A 24,313-nucleotide genomic window follows, 5' to 3' on the forward strand; every position below is an offset into this window, starting at 1 on the left:
TTGAGAAAATTTGCGCAGTTTTTTTAAAATTGTACCAAAAATTGGTCAATGTTCATTAAGAAAACTTCAAATAAACTGGAGTTTTTGCTCTTAAATTAGAATTCTCAATAGTCTTCCAAGCAAAGTACTTGCCTGTGAGCACATATGCTTGTTTCAACCAATGATTCATTATCAGTTCTCATTTTGCTAAACAAATGTATTGAAATATCAACAGAAGAAAGTTTTCAATAAAATTTTTCAAATTGATTACAAATCTGCAACAAATTATAAGCATTTATAAAATAAATTGTGGCATTATGAAGGTTATTTAGGCAGTTTTGTAAGTTTGATGTATTAATGGTTAATATGAGTAGAATAATTTTACTTTGAGCTTTGAAAACATTTGGCGTAGTTACAATCGTTACCAATAATAAAAACTAATCACGTTACAACTAGTTTGTTTGATGGTTTTTCATCTTTCTAGGGATCAACTCCTGATTCATTCAAGAGAACCGATTTGCTCACCAATCCTCCGGATGAGTCTCTTACGTAGCCAGAGAGAAGAATTGTGCCGCTTCTCGACTGTGGGTGACTGCCGGCAGATGGTTCCGAATAACTTGGACGCCCTACTTTATCACTCTCAGTCGAACATGTATCTAATGTATCATTATTAGTGCTTTTGTTGTGCTGATCGTAATTGTTCCCACCAAACTTGTTCGCAGAACCTCCAAATGTATCGGTGGGGCTGAAATTATTTCGATGTTAATAACAGACCAGAATAGTTTCCTATGAAATGCCAATTATCAACAGCTTGAAGTTAATAGAAAATGAGGCTACGGTTCACATATTATGTTTTCAGAGCAATTTTCATACTTTTTTGTGGCTTCCAAAATTTAAACTGTTTTCGTAATTTTGAATTGATTTTCTGTGTTTTGCATGCAGTTGTTCTTTTTGCAGTCTCGTGACTGAGTATCATTAACAAAAGATCCAAATGGCTACCATAAATGGCAAAAATGAACCTATATAAAGATTTCAGTTCATACCTAGTGGCTCTTATATTTTAGAATAACTTTTTCAAAGAGAATATCATTGAACTATTACTTCTCGCATAACGTCTTCCTGATTTCACTGGTCGCTTTTTATATCTAGATGATGAAAGGTTAATTTGTAGAATTTTTAGGATGAATTTTTAGTTAATGAATTTATGGCTTCCGTATCAGGTTTTCCTATTTTCCTAAAATGTTTAACTTTTAATAATATTTTCGTGGTTGTTTTTTATTTTCCTGTAAAACTATCAAGAAACTAGCACGTTTCATTTGCTTTTTCTGATGAACAATCAGAACTATAGAAAGTTCTTGATGAACAGAGTTTGGTTTTAACGGCTTCAAAACCTCTTTCTATTAGAACTATTTGAATTTTGCCTCATTTTTGTCTTATTTGTTCCTCTTCTATTGTATCTTATATTCTGGATAATGACAGGTGTCAGTGGCTTCTTCTGGAGACTGTTGCGATTGTATTTTTTCATTTATATATATTATAGGTATTGTTATATAAGCAAAAATTTTGTTTGTAATTTTCAGGTTGCAGCTGATAGTTTTTTCGACTTAACTTTAAGTGGTTTCAAGAACAACTTTTTAAATTTTTAGTACTGGTCTTTCCTTATGACTATTTTTTGTTTTGTTTGTGAAACAGTTGTCTTAATCTGTTTAAAATTGACCCAACAGATCAGTCCTAAGTTTTTCAATTGATAGCTTATGCTTCTTAAGTTTTCAAAAATGTGTTTCCGTAAAGTTGCTTTGTAGAACTATGAGTTCTGCCTGTATTTGTTTTTAGTTTTGCAGTCTCAAAATTTATCCTCCACTAATGTAAGGTACTATTGGCATCCTATGAAGTTATAAGTTAAGCTATCTATTCTATATTAGTTGAAAACTTTTTGCTTTATTCAAGTTTGAATAAAACTTCCAGACAAATCAGTGAATTTTTAGAGTTTTCTTTTTTCTTCATTTTAAACTCATTTCTGTCAAATTGTAGCATAGTCTTAGTAAACTTAAGCCACACCTTCTTCTTAGTGAAAAAATTGTTTTTTCAAGCAGTCTGTTTTGTTTGATTTTTGGTTCTCTGGCTCTGATATTTCGAGTTTTGTTTCATTATCTTCGAATTTCTTGATACGCGACCATATTTTATTTTGTTTTTCTATTGTCTCATTGTAACATTTTTGATTGTTCCAATTTGTTTTGAGGGCGAACGCAGTTGAACATATAAAATGATTTTATTGAACACCTCATCGATTGACGGCTTCGACAAAGATTTCTTGCAAAGTTTAACTGAATTAAGATTATGGATGAGTTTCGCGCTTCCTCTGTAGTTGTATGACACATTCTCGACAAATAAAGTTCTAAACGGCTTCCCATGGAGTGATTGGAGAACCTATATAATACTTTCAAATAATAGCTAATGGTTTCACTGACTTATACATACTTTTGTTTTCAATTTTTTCCTTTTATTATTTATGTTGACAAGTTACCTGGTCTCATTAACAACTGGTCTCATATGTGTTCTGCGGAAGCACAGGTTATTTTTTCTTTGCTGTTTTATCTTTTGTTTGGTAATATCTGATGACATTTTGACTTTGTTATAAAGTATTGGTACAAAAAACTGATTTTTGGTGGAAATAGCTTTTTTTTGTAAAATGAATTCATTTTTTATCTCACCTCCTAGTCTCATCAATGGCAAGGTTCATTGGTGCCCCAACGTAGCGTTTTTTGAATCATTGTCTCACTAATGGCCGGTCTGAATTTCCTGATGGATTTATATGAGAATCAATTACTTTTAGATGAAAGCTGATGGTTGTTATGACTTTGCTCCTTTTATTCTTCTTTCTTGACATTGCCGAATCTTGTTAAGGATAGATTTCATCTCCTTTGAACTCAAGTACAGTTGATCTGTTTTATTAGGGTTTTTGTCTGATGCTATTTTGACTTCGTTTGTGAAAAATGGATATTGAAATTGAACTTTTTAGTGCTTTTGTTCTTTTGCTGTTTTTTTTCTATGATAATTGCTTTCTATGATAGTTTTATTGATGTCAATAATCATCATCCATACAGTGCATCATTGTTTAAGTCAATTAGTGATTATCCTTTCTAACAATTTTTTTGCTCATTAGCCAATTAATTTCTAACACTGTGTATTTTTGATAGTTTTCTTTACTAATCCTCATTTAGTAGGAAATAAGACCGGGTTCAAAATTAAGACCGGGATGATCGGCTTCAAAATATTATGAACAAACGCACATTACGGAGTCTCCGCGTTCAAAAGAAGGCTTAAGAAGACCCTTAAGGTAACAATACGTTGAAAGTCACAGCAGGTTCAACGAGTAGAATTAAGGAATGACCGGGACCCGTTAGCTCTTTTGTTAGCCAAGTATGTGCGGTATAAATCAAGAAAGCGTTTTTTTTCTGAAAGTATAATGTACACGATGTTTTGAGTTTTTCATATTGTTCATAGAATTTTCATAAAAAAGTAAAGTTTTCGAATTGAACTCAAAAATTTTGGTTGAGCTTGAAAAGCATGCTGATGGTTGAACACTTCTAGAAGAGTTCGATAATCTTCCAGTAGTAAGTCCCACCAGTAAGCAGTAAGCCCGTAATCTGAAGGGGGGCTTACTTCTACCTTAAATTTTGTTTGTTTTTTTACTCAGATTGTAATGAATTTTTTTTTTTGATTGTCTGATTTTAGCTCCGACAAAAACATACAGATCGGAGTTCGGCGATTATGTGCAATTGGAATACAACAATACAATGTTTCGGTATTGAAATGCTGTGGGTGGGGGAGTCATATCACTCTGGGGTTGGAGATAAGCATTCCTTGAGTTTTTCGCCAAGTTTTGGTAGATAATTAATTTTCATAATGTTCAGTCCAATCACAGCCGAAAAATTCATAATGTTTATAGAGTTCGCAGAATTGGAGTCTATAATGTTCAGAAAAAATTTAAAGTTTTCTATGAATTTTACAATGAAATGTCTATAAAGTGCCATGATCAGAAAAAGGATCTTAACCAATCTGAGTTGAATGAACTCAGTTACTTACGAGCATGAAGAATGTGGCCGAGATTCGTTCTTTTTGGCTCTCCTAAACAAGTGTGATCGACAAACTATTTGGAAGGAAAACTAATTGGTAACACAAGTCATTCCCAGGTTGAGGTGCCAGCAGGAAATATCCTCTGATCAGACCGTGCCAGACAAAAGTAACATCTGATCAGACCATCCCAGATCAAAGTGTCCACTGATCAGTCTGAAGTGCGCTCAAATCAAATCCAGACCCTGTAATTTTGGTCTGGAAACACAACCGTGTGCGCTGGACTTGGGTTTGATCAGAGGTTACTTCTGTCTGGCACCTCAACTTGGGTTGATCAAATTGAGAATAGGAATTTCCGCGTTCTTGATCTATTAAATTAAATTCTACAATAAGTCTAGTGATCATAGAAATCCATCTATACCAGAATCGTGCATGAATTATAAAACTTAAAAGATTTTTATTTCAATTCATTTTTTCTAGAAACATTCTGTCAAGCTAAAAATTTATGTGATAAAAGTCTGAGAAAAAAAACTTGAATTTCTCAATTAATGTAAAGAGAGCCTGAATGGTTCTCTACAAAACGATCCTGTCATTTTTTGCTCTTGAAGTTATAGAATTCCGCAATTATTTGAACCCTATGGTACATGATTTCGCTAGCAAGAAAATCCGAATGAAAAAATAAAGTAGGTTCAGATTTGAAAACGCCTCGAATTGGGTTATAGCTCAAGCAAAACATAGTTTACAGAGCAATTCTGAGTTACATTACAATGCGTGTATAATTTGGGGTCTTTCTTTTGTCTCAATTTTTGTCTCATGTCATCTGTGCAGCAAAAAAAAATAGAAAGATTTTAAATAAATAAGGATTTTTTCTTGTGATGATTGCGGCAAAAAATTTTCGCACAAATTTTGCATTTTTTTAAACCGTGGTCAAATTTTTGTCAGTTGAATGTGTGACGCCTAGTCATTCAGCTGCAGATTATTCTATACAGACCTTTTAGAATAATGTCAATCACGACTTTTCGCACGACATTATATCTGGGAGCTTTCTTGCAACTTGAGGATTTTTGCGAAAATTCGTTCTGCTCATCAGTTGTGGTTGCCGCCCGAAGATTACTGCCATGGTTAATCAGTGTTGGAATACTGGCGGAGAAAGCTGATTTTTACGATCTCCAATGTACTGAATAACTAAATTTTTGAGCGACTTGTTTTAAATTGTGAACAAAAGTTTCTAGGTCCGGGGTTTGTTGACAGGCCGTGGGTATACCCACGGCCTTCCACCTACCTATAGGTAAATGGAAGTTAACGGGTAGGTAGTTGAGGTGGATTAGGTTTGAGGGATAGGCAGCTAGGTGCGAGTGGATAGTAGGTTGGGGTGGGGAGCGGAGGGGGTTAGGTGGGAAGTGGAGGGCGGTAAGTAGGAGGTGCAATTGGTAGGGGTGTAGTGATGGGAGTAGGGAGCATTTTGGGAAGATTGACAGGTGGGGAAGATCTCTTTAATTTGGATAGGCAGGAGGGACTGTTAATTGACAACAATTCCACAAAATAACCTTCTGACAATTCAATTTTAGCTAGCGATTCATAATTACTGTGGGATCTGTTTGGTCTCCCACATGCTTTAAGCCTCCTAATTAGAATTTATTTGATGTTAAAGTTTCCTGGCGGAAAAAACATTGAACGGTAAATTTTGTGGGCCTTATTTCTAATTGTTTTCTTCCATTTACTCACGAAACTAGGAAATCAGGCTTCAATTTCTGTCTAGCTTAATTTTATGTTTTACAGATTTCTGACTGCTCTTCGAGATTTCAGTTTACTCAGTTTTTTACATAACCCCTTTTCATTCAAAGTTTAACACATTATGAAAAACGTCGGACGGGATCATGTTCAAAACCTGCTCAATTTTTCATTTGAATTGCATTTTTTCACAGAAAAAGTGACCTCGGAATATCTTGCGAAGCGAATTTTATCTCGCAAGATAAACATTATTCCTTGAAAAGGCCATATATTTCAAAAATTCGATAAAGATCTCTATTCATTTAAATAACCATTTAGTGTCTATAATAAACCCGGTTTGAGGTTTCACCACCAACGCAAAAATATGTAAGATAAGCTCGTGAATACGGTGAAATTACATAAATCAGGCGGTGAATGCGGTGAAAAAAAACTTTCTCGCCTAGTAGCGGTGAAATTACATAATTTCACCGCTTATTTCAGCGGTGAACTTACATGAATTCAGCGCTTAACTTAGTGGTGAACTTACATAAATTCACCGTTTAGAAAAAGTGTTAAAATTTTGTGAGATCAGCAGTTAATGCGGTGGAACTAATGGGGAGTAAGGGAGGAATTGTTTGATTTAAGCCACCCCCCCCAAAAAAATTACCTCTTGATCGTGCATCTTTTCGCCACTATTTTCTAAGCGGTGAATTTATCTAATTTCACCACTAGAGTAAGCGTTGAACTTAAAAAAAATCACCACATTTCAACGTTAAAATATGCAATTTCACCGCTAAAAATCACAAATCTTACAAAAGTTCACCGGGCATATTTTACAGCAGGTAGAGTGAATTTGATTTATGTTCAAAGCAAAAATACTAGAAGTAAGCGAGAGATGGCGCAGTGGAAGAAGTGCGGGATATGCAGGAGGTGAGAGGTTCGAACCCTTGTAAGGCCTGTGAAGTGACGTGCTTTTTGTAGCTTCACTGCTTACTTTAGCGGTGAAACTACATAATTTCACCTCATTTCACCGCAAAATTATGTACGACATTTGCGGTAAAAAACAACTTTTCACCGCTTATCTTTTAGATTTTTCCTCGACCCGGGAAGCTTTCTCAAACCGCCAGATCACGACTTTTCTTATATGTATCGAGAATATCTTGATCTGCTCTTATACCGTATTGAGGAGATGAATTTGACTTAAATACTTTGAAACTAAACTGAATTGAAAGGTACAGATGTGCCTAGACCATAGAACAGCAATCACTGATAGAACAATTAAGAACACCAGAACAACTCCTGCTCCTACTGATCCAATCACAGCCCCAATTTTCGCATTCGTCGATGCTTCAGAAATTGACAAATCAACCCCTCCTGTTCCTGAAAAAAAATCTGTTTCATAGACAACTTGTACATTTTTTTACTGAGTGTAAAAGCATTCTTTTCTTAAAAATCTTTTTTTTTCGAAGAAAAATGGGTTGATGACAAATGGGGAAAAAATGTAAGATAAGCGGCGAAAAGTTGTTTTTTCTTTCGCCGCAATTTCCAGACATAATTTTGCGTTAAAATGCGGTGAAATCATGTAATTTCACCGCTAGAGTAAGCTTTTGAAATTTGAATAAAATTCACTCTACTTTCTGTAGAACATTTGCTTTGAAATTTTGTAAGCTTAGCCGTGAAATTACAAAGATAAGCGGTGAAATGTGGTGATTTTTTTAAGTTCACCGATTACTCTAGTGGTGAAATTGCATAAACTCACCGCTTAAAAAAGTTTCAAAAAGATCTATTAATGTTATTTCGTCCCTAAGTTTAGCGGTGAAATTACGCAAGTTCACCGTATTCACTGCTGCTCTCACACAATCTTAACACTTTTTTTCAGCGGTGAATTTATGTAATTTTATACCACTAAGATAAGCGGTGAATTTATAAAATTTCACAGAATTCACTGCTGATTTCACACAATTTTAACATTTTTTTCAGCGGTGAATTTATGTAATTTTATACCACTAAGATAAGAGGTGAATTTATGTAATTTCACCGCAAAGTTCAGCGTTGAAACTATTTAGTTTTATTGCTAACAGGCGATGAAGTTTTTTTCACCGCATTCACCGCCTGATTTCTATAATTTCACCGCATTCACCGCATATCTTACATAATTTTGCGTTGAATGGTGGTGACAACTTGACCCGGGAAACAGTTCCATTTCAAAATCTGCTGTTCTTTCATTACTTTACCGGATCGAGGTGTCCCCTCTAAAAATCGCTAAAAGATGTAAGATTTGCGGTGAATTTGAATAAAAAGTGTGATTTGCGGTTAATGCGATGAATGCAGTGAAAAAACTTTTGAGCGGTGAAAAATGTTCTTTCACCACTTATGCGGTGAAAAAAAATTACCGCTTAAAATCGCTTAAGCAGTGAAAGAAAATTTTTCACCGCTACCAGCACAATGCAGTGAAAAAAAATCTTAAGCGCTACCAGGATGCAATGAAAAACATTTCAGCGCTTCCACTATGCGGTGATAAAAATATTTCACCGCTAAAATTGCAAATCTTACAATTATTCACCGCTAATTTCAACGCTTATCTTAAATTCACAGGAAATATCAGTGAAGTAATTGACAGATGGCGCAAGGGAAAAAGGAGTTGTTGACATGTAGGTTCGAACCCATGTACAGCAGTTTCTTTTTTGTAAGAAATCCGGTGAATGCGGTGAAAAAAAATTCACCGCTAAAAACCGCAAATCTTACAAAAGTTCTCCCCATTCAACGCTAAAGGATGCGGGCGCTTTGCGATGAAATTTTTTTTCACCACTATTCAGCGCTAATCTTACATTATTTTGTGACCAAACCTCGACTCGTGTTAGGCCATTTGTGGAATTAACCAATTTTATAAATCACGAAAAGAAACGAAAAAATAAATTGTGTTAAGAACAACTGGAAGCATATCCGATAAGTTTTAGGATAAGAAAGTTTTCGATTGTAAATCCCGAGCCTACGGTCAACAACCCTTGATTTGCACTACTACAAGTGGAAAGTTTTCTCTGGCGAAAAAGGTGAATATTGTCAGCTGAGTAATTGATACCTTTTATGGTCACGACTGGGGATTGAATAGCTTCTCCAAACTGCTCGGCCTGTACATGGAATGTATACGTTTTTCCTGGATTGAGTCCAGTTATGTTGTGTGGATACAAGCTGGGAGCAGGTACGTATTCAACGCCGTCCATGAATAACCTAAGAATTGAGAAAACCCTTATGTACCCCAGGTTGAGGTGCCATCCGGAAGTGACCCCTGATCAGACCGTGCCAGACGAAAGTTACCTCTGGTCAGACTAATGTGCGCTCGAAACACCGTGTGCGCTCTAAGTGCGCTCGAAACTGTCTCTGATCAGACCTTCCCAGATGGAAAGGACCTCTGATCAGAACATAAACAGACCATTGTCAAGACGATTGTGCGACCATGCTCCAGTTCAAACCCAGACCATTGTCCAGACGATTGTGCGCTCAAAATCACTTCTGATCAGTCTATTGTGCGCTCAAAAGTTACTCCTGATCAGACTATTGTGCGCTCTAAATCACCTCACCGCACGAATTTTGTTATAATATATTCATTTCATACAAAATGATGTTTGCATTATTATATTCATCTAAAAAAGACCATTCTAAAAGTATTACTGCTAAAGAAAAGGTAAGCCAACTGCTGAGTAAAAAATTATTTAGTATACATTAGTGCATATTTCCAACTCAATGGATAAATTTAGACAGTTTTCCATATAAAACATCGTATTCTACAGTTAAACAAAGTTTCATTGTAAGGGGACTGACATGTTCAATCAGTTGGAATCCTTTGGTTCTGATCAAAGACATCAGACTCTAACTCTGTCTGTGATCAGAATGCTGCGTTTTGTTGCCTCTTGACAGAGCCGACATCTCTCTGTAAAAAAAAACAAAAAATCAAAAAAAAAAATCCGCCCGAAATGGTCTCTGATCAGACTAATGTGCGCTTGAATCCGCCTCTGATCAGAACATTCCCATCCTGAAGTGACTTCTTATCATAGCATCCCCAGACCAAAGTGACCTCTGATCATACCATCCCCAAACCGAAGTGACCTCTGATCATACCATCCCCAGACCGAAGTGACCTCTGATCATACCATCCCCAGACCAAAGTGACCTCTGATCATACCATCCCCAAACCGAAGTGACCTCTGATCATACCATCCCCAGACCGAAGTGACCTCTGATCAAACCATCCCCAGACCGAAGTGACCTCTGATCATACCATCCCCAGACCGAAGTGACCTCTGATCATACCATCCCCAGACCGAAGTGACCTCTGATCATACCATCCCCAGACCGAAGTGACCTCTGATCATACTATTGTGCACTGGAAACAAATCCCAGACCCTGTAATTTTGGTCTGGGAACACACCGTGTGAGTTGGACTTGGTCTGATCAGAGGTCACTTCCGGATGGCACCTCAACCTGGGACCTGCAGGCTTGAGAAGAGTAAAACCGATACCTTGTTATTCAAATTCCCTTCTCGGGTCGAGGTTTTTGGGTAAATTTTTGTAAGAAATGCGGTGAATGCGGTGAAATTTTGAAAGAATTGCAGTGATTGCGGTGAATGCGGTGAAAATAAATATTTCACCGCACTTCACCGCATTTCTTACAAAAATTCACCGCATTTTTTACGAAAATTTATCGCATCGGCTTTTGTGGCAAATTAATGTAAGAAATGCGGTGAAAGCGGTGAATGCGGTGAAAAAAAATAACTCACCACATTTCCATTTCACCGCATTTCTTACAAAAATTCACCGCATATGATTTCTAAAGTTTACTCAATCTGATTTAAACTCACAAGAAATTGCGCAGATGGAAGTGACAGTTGTCCCAGTGGACTAAGCAGTTGACGGCATGCAGGAGGTCACAGGTTCGAACCCGTGTGGGGAAGAATCTTTTTTGTAAGGATACTGAGAAAGCGGTGAAAATTAATAATTCACCGCGATTCACCGCATTCACCGCAAAAAGATGTAAGAAATACGCGGTGAAAATTATGTTTTTTTTTACCGCATTTCACCGCATTTCTTACAAAATTTCACCGCCAAACCTCGACCCGGGTTGTTGGATTTCAATGGCTATCTTATGTTAGTTATAATGAGCAAATCTTCCCTTTGCAAGATCTCCATCTTTCCATTGCCTATTCTTCAATATGTGAGGACTTCAAATCATGAGAACGGGGTCATTGGCCCAATAGTGCTCCCTCTATCGTATATTTGAGCCAGTCTTAGTATCAGCGATGAGTCAGTAACTTATGCATAGAGTCTACATTTGACTGCACAAGACAGTTTATTATATTTTTAATCTGATTATATAAACTTGACACTTCTTACAAAATATATTTGTTTTCTGATTTAGGAATTCTTCTGGGTTTAAAAATTCAAATAACTCAAAATTAACCACATCTGAACTCGTTTTTCAAGCCGTTTAGAAGAGTTTTGAAGACGTTTTGAAGCCAGCTTATAACAAGAAAACTCCAAACTGAAAACATTATATATACAAGCCATCAGTTGATACAAGTTGAGGGTATGTTGCCCTCCCAGGTTGCCGTCATAATTCAAAAAGTTATTGAATTACTTCCTCATATTATTGCGTCAATGAAATTGCAGTCTATGAAGTTGTAGTCGCAGAGCCTTTATCAAAGGGAGTTCTATGAAACTCAATTTTCTTGAAAGATTCGAAAGCTTAACGAAAAAGAAAGAAAAGCTATCTTTCAAAAAACTAATTTGAAAAATTGAATTATTAATTTTTAAGGGTCAGAAGATTATTAAAAAAAACTGTAGTCAGGGAACTTCATAGAAGAATAAAAATTTGGAAAAAAAACTAAAGAACACGTTTTTTATCTGAAAATTCGATTGCAGTCCCTGATATATTCAATATGCTCAAATTTCACTGGCTGATGAAGGATTTTTTACTATATTTCAGCTATATCATGTCCTGGAAGAAAAACCACGTTTTTGCTATACACATTGTTTTCCCTTGTAGTTTAAGAAGCTCATGAGGTGTCGCGTAAAAGTAAGAATCTTTGAATACATCCTGTCTCTTGTGGAGATGTATTAACCATAGAACTTCCATTAATGGAAAAGTAGTAGTCATAGAACTTCCATTTATGAAAAAAGTTTAGTCATAGAACTTTCATTTATGAACAATTTGTATTTTTACAAGCCTTTTAAAACTTTTTTTGATTTATTAAGTCAATGCTCCTTAAAAAGAGAATTCTAAAACTTTTTTCAACCCGTGCTTTTAGTATAGAGCTGATTTGTTAAAAAATGAAACACGCTCAGTTGATTAGCGCTATTATTGAACGTATTCAGCGCCAAATTTTGGTACAGTTTGCCTGTGGAATTAAATCAATGAAAATATCTGAGAAAAAGATCAGTTTGTTTAAACGAACACTGATTTGAACACAGTCTTTTGTTATTCATTATCGAGTTATTCTAATTTGCAAAAACGAAATAAATATAACAGTCGGCGGAGGTCGGAAGTCGGCGGAGGTTGGTGGAAGTCGGCGGAGGTCGGTGGAAGTCAGCGGAGGTCGGTGGAAGTCGGCGGAGGTCGGAAGTCGGTGGAAGTAGGCGGAGGTCGGTGGAAGTCGGCGGAGGTCGGAAGTCGGTGGAAGTCGGCGGAGGTCGGTGGAAGTCGGCGGATGTCAGAAGTCGGCGGAGGTCGGCGGAAGTCGGTGGAAGTCGATGTGTCAGTTAATTGTGGTGTAGTATGTACAAGTTAGGCTAGAATGCAGCTCCGGGTATCGCCACGTTGAAAATTTCATGCATGATATCAGTCATTCGAAATTTTCAAAATTTGCTATGTACAGTCTGTTAGTTCTTCGTCTGTACAGTCTGAACTGAGACATTCTGTGCAGTGTTAACCAATAATGTAAATGATGCTGCGAAGAAAAAAAACAGACTGGGATTTTTCTTAATCGACTCTGGGCAGACTGGCAAATTTATTTACACTGCTATTTGTCTGGTACAGTACTGGTTACAATTGAAAGTCAATGGTACAGCGCTGAAATTCACTGCGACCTAGGTACGGGTAATTCTTACTGAAACAAATTATTGTTGCTCTTCAACATTCTGCACAATTATTTTCTTTACCTACCAAAAGAATCAGCCCAAAAACTTTCAATTAACAAGAGCACAAAATAATTACTATCAAGTACTAAGTACTATTAATACCAGAAATTGTGAAATTCTATATCTACTGAATATAACCAATGTTTTCCAAATTGCTCCATTCAATAAGAACAAGTAAATGTGTTCCATAACGGAACAATTTTGTTTCGGAGACAAAAGGCGCAATATATTTTAATCTGCTTTTGTATATCTTTTTAATACATCCGTTTAATAGGTTATTTTGAGTTAGCGCAGTTATGGGTTCCTGGGTCGGGAGGTTCTATACAGCGCAAAAAATGCAAGAATTGAAATGAATGCAGTGAGTAGTCGAGAGTTGTAAGAAATGCGGTTTTAAGCGCTGAATGTAGTTAAATCGGAAAAAAAATTACCGCTACCTATTCTACGTCTTACGTCAGTTCATCAATAAAATACCCCGCAAACTTTTTGGTGTGATTTTTTGAAATATTTGCAGTTTTTAGCTGTGAAAATTTCACAATAAAGAGGTTGATAGCCATGAAACATTTTTTTCACCACTTTCACAACGAGTGTTTTCACCACTTAGTGTAAACGAAAATTTCAACGCTAAAGATCTTAAACCGTGCAAAAAAATCAAACCAAAAATTATTAGTTAACCTGATTTAGATTATAAATAATTATCCAGGAAGTACGTAACAGCTGGCGCAGTAAAAAAATACTGAAACCCTTAAAGAAAAAGAGGTGCGGTGTTTGAACCCGTGAAAGTCAGCAGTGAAGATGCAGTAAAAATGCAGTGACAAATGCAAGAAAAAAATTGCCGCTAAATCTGCTATTATTAGAAGAATTAACAGCTAAGAAATGCAAAACTTTCAAGGTTCACCGCTTCCACACAAGATGCGGGGGTTTTGCGGAATAGTTGTGAAAAAACTTTTTCAAGACCTTTCAACGCAAATCTTGACAAAATTTTTACCCGGGATTTGTGCTTGGTTGCACTGGAAAAATCTGTGCCACTCAGTGGCAGTGATCAACGGTTGCTTTGTTGTTGCTCATATAAATTTAATTTTTGATTTTGTTTTCATAATTCCCTTTTCTTTTCCCAGGGAGCCTTTTTAAGGTTTTTTGTTGCATTGGCCATTTTAATTTTTCTAATATAAATATATATATATATATATATATATATATATATATATATATATATATATATATATATATCAAAGATATGATCTCTAAGAAAAATTTTGGCGATATTTATTCTAACTCAAATATCTCTTTTCTTAATAGAAGTAAATTTTACTGATTTTTTCCCACTTATTGGGGCGTTATATGTTCAAATGAGTTTATTGTCGGCAAATTTTGGTCGATCGCTGTATTGCTGTGGTAGCAAGTCATGAGTGGTTTTAAAAAAATCCAGATTTATTGTCGAAATTTCAAAAATATGGGTTTTTTGAAGCTTAAGTCAACAATCTCTTTTGTACCATAATTTTTTTTTAATTTTTAGCATAATCATTGCCAAATTTTTGATTTTTTTTAAAAAGTATAATTTGAAATCATCGAAATTTTTTTATGCTGCTTCTGACCTTGTGAACATATAGCAAGACCGCTATTAGTATTTGTGGTTTCATAATCGAAGGGATTTAGATGATATTGAGGAGCCGTCATTTATTTAAGACATTTACTTCTTTTTTACTTTTTAACTCTCAATGACTATTCAAGCTAAAGCAGTGATTTCGGTAACACAAAGATAGGAAAGAACGAAAAGTAATGAGCGTTTGCAAAGCAACAATTCCTCGAAATTTGTTCTTAAAGCGGAGAGAACATTTTGTGTTTGAATGAGGTTTAGAAATTTGATGGTAAAATTTTTCACGTCGAGTAATTTGATTGATACCTTTGATGTTAATTCTGTTGATTTCCTGCAAGTTTATTTATAATTTCATAGTAGGGTCTTGTAAATTTTTGTGATTTTTTGAGTCTACTTGCTGACATTGATGAATGAGAGCACACTTGTTTTCTTTTTCATATAATTTTAGTCAATGATTTATAGGTTTGGCACAATTTTATTTTCGTAAGCTTGGGTTTTTTTAGTCTGATGTTTGCCTTTTGCGTCCATCTGTTGTGGTCTCATGAGTATGATTTAACCTCATTAATAAAAGCCAATATTGGGCTATGTAGAACGCTGTCAAGGAAAGTTTTATATGTTTGATGTCAGTAGGTTATGCTGTATACTGAAAAATTGCTTATCAGCAACAATTTTTATTGACTTTTGACTATTTTACGTCTTTCATCGTTTTTTTCTGCCAACAGATTTTGCTCATTAATGACAGTTCACTGCTGCTATCTGCTAAAACTAATTGAATTGCTTTTGAGTCTTTCATTTTATACTAATCTTATTTTAAAAAAACACAATTGGCATTTAATTTTTCTACGTGTTTGTCTGTTTTTGTTGTCTTGTCTCATATTTCCAATAATATCAGGTCTCATGAGTATTCTAAGGCAGTCAAAGGGATTTAGTGAATTTATGTTTATCTAAAACTACTAAGAAACCACTTTCTTTCGAAAATTCTTATGTTTTTTTAAATCTTGCTTTAATTTGTTGTTATTTGTTTTGCTTGTTGTCGTTTTTGTCACTTTGTCATTTAGTGCAATTAAGAGACATTTCTCTCAAAAACACATTTGCTGAATACTATGAGAAAGATTTTGTTTTCAAACTGCGGTTAAGATTTTTAACAAGAAGTAACTTGTTTTTTTTTTAACTTTGATGCAACGAATTCCTTCTGAAATGTCACTTTAGTCCTTTTCCCTTGACTTTTTTTCAGTTGTTTCTCTGAAAATTTATTTGCATTGGTTCAATAAATTTTCATTTGTACGGGTTAACTTAGCATCATTAAACTTCCGAAAATATTTTGCTTTCCATCAAAGGCCAAAATTGTTTATTATCTTCGTTTTTGGAGCTGAACTCGAGCACTGTTTCTGATTTTGGGTTCATGACGTCAATTTTGCCACAAGCTGTATTATTTTGGTCAATCAATTGATAAATTGCTGGAGATAATAAATTTTATCTGGGAATGCAGAAAATAAAGAAACCAAATAGAGTTCGAGCAAGATATGTAAAAACAAGTTTGTTTTTTGAGTGAGCTGAGATTTTTGTTTTTGACAAAATTAGGTGTTTACTTCATGAAACTATTTCGTGTTCAAGAAATTGATATTATATGATGGATTTTTTCTCAACTAAATGTGAAGTGTTTTGCTCAATTCATTTTTGTTTCCTTCTGGTGCAAGAAATATTGAAACTAATACATGTCTGTCCTATTTTGAGAATGCATCAAATTTTAATTTAGAAACCATTATCTATCCTTTATAATTACGACTTTTTCCTATCTCTGCTTGGTTGGCCAAGAAACTGGACAAGCGGGGCCCGTACATTATGTGCAAATGCGCAAAACCAAGCCTCCTTGTTTTTTTCTAGGCGTTTACTCTAAGAGGGTGCCTACAACGTTCCAGGATGCAGTTGAAAGCATCTGTTGAAAGCACCCCGGGCTTTCAATCTCAGCCCACCCGTTTTGTCAGTTAATTTACTTTGCCCACAAAGTTTAAAACATCCCAGTACAGGTTCTATTAGAAGAAAAGAAACAAGGCGGCTCGGTAATGTGCGATCGCACATAATGTTCCCACCCCGCTCATCTACAATTTTGGCATAATTTTCTACCAAATGGGGAACAGATAGAAAAACAAAAAAAATCAAGTATTTTTCAAATAACGAATGTATGAACGAAAAGATGGCCTCCAAAGCAAAGTGGAGTAAAAATGATGCATTAGTTTGATGAGATATGCCGATATTAAAAAAGCGAGCGAAGACGAACGACAAAATTAAACAACAACAACAAACATTAATTACATCAAAAAATTCATGTCCGTTTTAAAAATAAAATAAACAAAATAACTTTTAACTGGCCAAAAAAATGGTTATTCACCAGCTCATAATAAAGCTTGGAACAATTAGACAAAAAAGAACAGAAACTTTAAAGTTAGCTAATTAGGTCGCTGATTTTTTTTTTTTAAAAAAAACAATTAATTTCAAAGCAATGAAAACCATTAGGAATCAACTAAAATATCCCACAGGTTTACATTTACCAATGTTTCTATAGAAGGGAATTACGAACTCTTAGTATTCAATTTTTTATGCAGTTACAAAAAGAACAACAAATAGGCAACAAACTAAACAAACTAAACACATATATGTTCGACTTAACCTTAGTCGAACTCCGATAATGTATTGTGTGGCCGCTCATTAATTAAAATAAGCAGCACTTGGACAAAAAAGAAAAAAATGCAAAATTATGCAAGACTTTTTTTTCGAAAAAAATATATTTCCAAAGACTTGAAAGCCATTAATTACAAAATGAAAAAGTTGAATAGGTTCGTCCATTCTTCCAAACGAAGCCCTTGAGACCTAAAATTATCCAGAATTTGTCTTACGTCTATAAAAAGAACGTCAAATATGACAAAAATCAAATATTGATTTACTTTTTTGGTGAAAAACCCGTGTTGAAGCCAGTAAAGTCATAACGAATTCTCTTAAAACATTAGATTTTGTGACACAACACAAATCCCTTTTGACACCTTCCCTTGAAATGTATTGTGTGACCTCTCGTTAATGAAACTAGGTAAAAATTAGATCAAAAAGAAAAAAAAGCAACTTGTTTTCATCAAAAAAATTTATTTCCAAAGACATGAAAGCCATTAATTACAAATCAAAAAACTGAATAGGTTTGTTAATTCTACCAAAAGAAGCCCTCTAGACCTGCAATTATCCATAACATGTCTTACGTCTACAAAAAGTATGTCAAATATGACAAAAACCAAAAATTAAATTACATTTTTTGTGAAAAACCCGTGTCGAAGACAGTAAATTCGTAACGAATTCGTTAAAAACATTAGATTTTGTGACACCAATCCCTTTTGACACCTTCTCTTGACAAAATAATGTCATCTTTAACCTTTAATTAAAGAGACCTGGTAACAAACAGACAATAAACGGAACAAAATTAGGAAGTTGAAATGTTTTTTTTTTTAATTTTGGAAAACAATTGTTTTCAAAGTCATGAAAGCCATTATGTATCTCCTAATATCAGAATATCGGCTTGTCTACTCTTCCAGGAGAAGCCAATCAAACCGGGTAATTGTACAGGAAATTTAATATGACCAAAAAAAACAAAGTAAAAACAAAACTTAAAGACAAAATAAAAAAATTCAATTAAATTCTTCGAGAAAGTATTGTCGAAGCGGTAAAGAACCACAATCTATATCTGAAAGGTTTTAAAATTTTATCAATTTGGGTTTTTTTAACGCGAAAATGTGATTTATGAACTGACAATAACGTGATAATTTGACAAAATTAGAAAACATGAAAAATAGGCAAATACCTAAAAATTTTAAAAAAATTTGTGAAATCTATTAGTATCAAAGCCAGAACACCATATTTTAATGCGTAAAACCGTAATAAAGACTAAATTTGAATTCAGCAGAAAGAAGGAGCATTCTTTGATTGCTGACACTAAGCTACAAGTTGACCAAAGTAAGAGAAAAATGGAGGCAAAGTTCAATAAGCCATTTTTTATTTAAAAATCAAGTACTTTAAATGTCAAAACGACCATAAGCATTCAAGCAGTCAACTAGATAAATTATTTTTGAGCTAATTAGGAAGCCAATAGGACCTATCACTTGCGAGCTTTGATTTGAAATGAACTGTTATTTAATTAAAACAAAAAAGATCGAATTTTTTTTAAAAAAATCGACTGATGACAATCCGAAATGTTTTTGGATTGTAACGGTCCAAGATTGGTACAGAAATAGTCCTGCTAATGTTGATTAGCATTAGGGATACTTAATTTTTGGAATGCCACTGATATAGATATTTTGTTTGTTAAATAATCAAAAGTAAATGCTGCGTTTTTGATAATCAACAAAAAAAGTTAGCAAAAAAGGGCAAAGTTTTATTTACAGAGCACTCTCAACGGAACTTGAAGTGGAATTAGCCCCGTTTCAGTCTACGAAGATTGTGTTAGTGGTGTTTGGGTGTGCGCTTCCTGCAAATTTAATCAGAGTGGACTAAAGAAACTTATTTCATGCTGTTTTTGATGAAAAAGTCTCAATTTTGTGAAATTTTTAGCCGGAATTTGTGAGAAAAAAATTCAATGAAAAAAACCAACAATGTATTTTGTCTTTAACCGTGAAATCAACAACATTTTCATGAAAAATTTTATTAAATTTTATCAAAATTGGCGAAATTTTAGTCAAAAATTCCGAAAAAAGGTGAATGAAATCAACGGAATTCACCCTATTTTCTCAAAACTTTAAACCTCGATATCTCCCTGTCAAAAACGAAAAACAAAAAAAAATCTTTTTATTTCCATATTCTACGATGGACAAGCTTTCTAATGATACCAGTCTCAACTCTCTACGATGAATATATCGATCGGCCAAAATTGACTGAACAAAAAAACCCCAGTTGAGTATATAGTTCCTCCCCCCCCCCCTCAAGAGGGGTCGGAACAAGTAATATAAAAATCGGAATTTGCTAGAGGGATATTTCTTAGAATCATAGTTAGGTCATTATATGGTTCACTGAAGAATTCACAATCCATTAATCACATTCCTTTTCATTTGATTCTTGATTTCGTTGACATTGTTCAATTCAAAAATTTGAGATCAGCAGATCTGAATAAGCAACACCTTTTTCAATTAATTTAATCCCAAACAGCTCAGATTTTCTCTCATACTGCCAACGAGGAGGATTCTGAATTCACTTAAGTTGCAATTATTACTCAAAGGTGGGATGAAATATAAATGTAATGATAATAAGCGTTGAAACGCTTTTTCTGAGATATTTCCGGCATGTTTAATCTCCTCTTATATACTATGAGAATTTTTCTTGTCCATCTAATAAAAGACCGTGTGTGAACCCATTAGAGGAACTTTAGGACTGTTTAACAAATAATTTGAGTCGATGCCGTCTCTACTTGATTTTTTGGGTCTGTTCATAAAGTCTTGACCTCGACTTGGGGTCTGTAATATCTGACCTTAAATTGTAGAACTCCTCGTATTTGCTAACATTAATGGCAGCCGTAGTCTTGTCCCTCTGAGTCACTGTCAACTCTGGCACACTGGCTTTTACACTGATTGACGCCCAGGAGGAATATTGATATTTGGATATGTAGTTCGATAAGCCACAATGGATGACGAAACGGACATAAAACTGGTAGTGATCTCGCAGGCTCAGAGTTTCAGGCCATGTAAAAGGAGGTGACGTTGCCGTGTGAAGAGCTGACTCAAAAAAAGCCATTAAAAGCCAAATGGTAAGAAAACTTATATTCATCTCAATTATCATTCCGACAGCAAAGATTTTCCATGCTTCTTAAAGAAGAGAAATAAAGCAAGTTTTAACCTGATGGAATTGTTCAAATTTTACCTGTTATATAATTAGTGAACATTTCTCGTTGATGTACATGCTTCGATCACTAAAGAAATTACTATTCACCCAGATCTTATTCAGCCACATATGCCTTGTGGAAAAGAAATTTTTCAACAAGTAGATGAAAAAGGCTGAAATTTTCCAACGCTAGTTCGTTGAAGACTTTCGATCACTGAATTAATTCGAGATGTTGATGAGTAATTTATATTATGATTATTTTGATTGTTTATTTGATTGCAACTTTTTTGCATAACTTTTATTTCTGTTATAGTTTAGTTAGGCAACGGAGTCATATCCATCTGTTATTTCATCGAGAAGTCATCTCAGTGGCATGAATCTATTAAACGAATAAAGTCACGAGTGCTTTGATGGTTCTTGCTGAGTTAAACAAACAAGAACTGACGACCATTTCTTATATCTAAGGCGTATTGAAATCTCAACTCGGTATGCTCAATGTCCTTCAGTCCCGCCGACGAGCCGAACTCTGGACAAAAGTTTGGACGTTAAGGGAGTTATAGCCAAGTCAGATTGAAATATAGCCAAACCAGGGTCTCAAATACATACAAAAAGTATTCTAAAGCTTGTTTTTTTTATTAAATAAAGAATAAGTTTCAATCTAATAATTACTTGAATTCTGAATACTTACGATGTGTGTTGTCAGAATCGGTTGTAATTTCAACGGAAATATTTAGACTGTAGACCACTGAAGGAATAATCCAAGTAATCTCTGCCACCATAGAGTCCATATCAATTGTGTAATTCACACTTCCAGGAGTCGGTGGATCCGTGCACACGTATACCGTCTCAGATGGCGATGTGAAACGATTCAAACGATCTGTTTGGACAATATTATACCAATAAACCGTGGCGGGGTTCACTCCTAAAAGAAAATCTCTTATACATTTTGTAATTCGCTGTTAAGAGCTCCTTGGTTGAGAAGACCCGAGCAATTAAACAAAAATGGCCTGAGAGTTTGATTGGTACCCAACGTTAAAAAAGGTTGATTTGAGACAAACATGTGAAAACTTCAGCAATTTCAGTGAAACTTTCGCAAGACAATGGGAATCTTGCAAGATCTGGCAAGACAAATAGTAGTCGTGAAAAGTTTTTCACTGTTCGTTCTGGTCCATCTCTGCTCTCATTAGTTCTTAATGAAGCAAACTTTTTGTTCTGTGAAGAGGTTTCAAGATATTAAATAGCATGTATTTTATGAGTTTAAATTAATTTAAAAACATTGAGTTTATTTTAAAAAAAGTTTAATTCCAGTTAGCTGAACATAAACCGTTACTGTTTTACTTCTTTGAAGTTCTCACTGATTGATATAATACCAGATCTATTTTTACACCCAATTAATCTAACTTCAGATTAAGCTTTTTTTCTTCTTACTCAAGTTTTTTTATTTCAGTTTTCACAGTCAACAAAGTGCAGCTGCAATGTTCGTTCGTGTTCGTTTACATGTTCGTAAGATGAAAAGTTATGCTGAACAACCTTGAAAGATAAATGACTATCTTGGAGGAAAAACTTATAAGACAATGCACTGTTTTGCAAGATAAATACGAGTCTCATAAGATCTTGCAAGACATCTATTAGAAGTTAATTTGGCTAAAAACTTCTCCAGATGACGACAAAAAAGGAAATGTAGCCAGAAGACAAATCAGCAGTTTCTATATTATAAAACGTGCATAGAGACTATAGCATCACTCATGACTAATTTTTATTGCTTCACTTCCAACTAATCAAAACTTCTGGGTTTTTTTTTTTCAAATTTGCATTTCCTGCAATTGCAAACTTTAAAATTTGTAGCCACAACTAGTTTTGAAATTGTGAAATAAAATAAACCGTATAACTTATTTCCACTGCCAATGAAATGATTTAGTTGGTGAGGCAAATTTTGAAAAGAAAGTGGAAAAAATAAATACGGGAATTTTTTATTACTATATTGCTTTTCATTTCTACGGTGTAATCAAAATTGCGTTTTTCTGTCAAACCTTTTTCATTTTCAGGTAGTAAACTTTATTAAGAAAAAATTGAACTGTAGAAGCTCTAGCACTTGTCTCTTTCACCGTTAACAGTCTTGTTGGGCAACAATACGTGGCCAATGTCACAGAAACTGGGTAAACATACACAGTTTTGTCGGGCATTTTCACAACCCATAGTTTAAGGTTAGTGTTTTCAGCCTGTTGTAGGCTGAATTAATTCAAATTTGCTTCAAAATTGGATATATGTGCACTCACAAAGCGTGTTCATGGGGCTAGCCCGAAATTTTGGAACACTCTTTTATAGCTAATTTGCTTGATTATTTGGAACACTCTTTTATCACTAATTTGTCTGAAATTTTGGAACACTCTTTTATCACTAATTTGCACGCCATAGGTCACTAGTTTCCACACTACAACTAACTCAACTAACTGTTTCCAAATAAATAGGATATTGTCAATTAAATTGAATTGAAGAAAAACTGATTGAGGATTAATATCATAGTTTTACTTTTCGGAACTAATTGTGGATAAAGAGCTTAATTAGCTGTTTTGTGATTAAATTTATCTCTGTTAATTCACATTAACAATTGGGTCTGTGAATTGTTTCTGAAGTAATTACACATACAATTTGGGCAGTAAAGTTTTAGGACAATCACTCTTTCTGAATTGTGCAATTGGGTTAATTTTATCCAAAAATACTGGCGACAAAATTCAGGACTTTTCCTCGGTATAAATCAATTAATTCCACGTTTCGTGTACCTATATTTCATCGTTGAAAAGGGTATATGAATAGTAAAAACTGGGGAGTTGTCACTCGATTCCACAAAACGCAAAAGTTTTTGATGAACGATTTTTCGTAAACTGGCCACGTAATGAAATTAGAGAGAGAATTGTGTTCCAAATTCCTGTTTCCATTTCATATGGTTTTCCACACGGGCGAACTGGTTGCATAAAAATTCATTTAATTTATGCGGCATGCCTTTTGCGACCTACTTAAAAGTATTGTCTGCTTCAAAATTTCGGCTTATCAGTTTTTTGGTAAAATGAATATGCAATTTTGCTACGAATCTCACAAATTTATATGTCATAACATTTTGTAGAAAATTTTGTTTCACTGGTTGTATAGTTTTTGCTAAATTTTGGCTTTTTTATACCTGTATCCATCCAAATTGATTCAGATCCGTAGTAATTAGGATGAGTGAAGTTGGCAATTTCGTCATCATTCCTGAACAAAATGTAATCCAGAGACCAGTCCTTGTCTTCGGCAGTAATAGACAGTTTCACCCATGATGACGAGTAACTATATATATCCAAGATTACGCCATGCAGGCCTAAATCAATCAAAGGGGGAATATCGTTACAGTGAATGAATGAGTAGCAAAAGCCCTTTTCCAGAAGAGTTTTGAATACGATCCTTACAAGCGTCTACCAGTGTCGATTGAATTCTTCTTGCAAACAATGTGGATCACTCTTTTTTTACCTGGCGAATGAAATTACGCGAAATGGAAATATCGCGTAAATTATTGTACCCGCGTTGAGATTTTTTTTGGATTTAAACATAACAAATCGTTCGTTTTTGTCGCTTTAACTTCGCCAAAACCGATCAAAGCCCTATCGTTTTTTTCGTCGTTTTGATCGGTTTTCGTCGGTATTTAAACGTAAGAAGCGTCGGTTTTCGTCGGTTTCAAAACGTAAGAAGCGTCAGTTTTCGTCGGTTTCAAAACATAAGAAGCGTCAATTTTCGCTGGTTTTAAATGTAGGCAGCGTCGGCTTTTGACATAAATTAGCTGATATAGTGTCGGACGTTTTTATATTGAGACCGATTTCCACAAACCCCTTCGAAAACCAACTTTCTTAAAAGCAAAGCCGATGAAACCGACAATTCCGATGAATCCGACGCTCCTTGCAACAATACTGACGATTTCGGCAAAACCGAAAAAAGCGGCCAAAAGCCGACG

The 24,313-nt window shown here is 34.8% G+C and overlaps 1 protein-coding gene across 1 annotated transcript; it reads right to left on the minus strand.

Moving 5' to 3' along the window:
• Positions 1–229: 229 nt before the first annotated feature.
• LOC142355873 (uncharacterized) lies at positions 230–23,686 on the minus strand (the record flags this gene model as incomplete). The annotated part of the gene is made up of 7 exons (XM_075407905.1): positions 230–724; positions 4,066–4,107; positions 6,972–7,143; positions 8,843–8,991; positions 19,985–20,228; positions 21,023–21,256; positions 23,510–23,686. Coding segments are annotated over 7 exons (1,283 nt in total), but the record flags the coding sequence as incomplete, so codon positions are not given.
• Between the last annotated feature and the right edge of the window lie 627 nt (positions 23,687–24,313).

Source organism: Convolutriloba macropyga, unplaced genomic scaffold (assembly GCF_964194025.1).
Source record: "Convolutriloba macropyga unplaced genomic scaffold, txConMacr16.3 SCAFFOLD_3596, whole genome shotgun sequence".
Taxonomy (NCBI): domain Eukaryota; kingdom Metazoa; phylum Xenacoelomorpha; order Acoela; family Convolutidae; genus Convolutriloba; species Convolutriloba macropyga.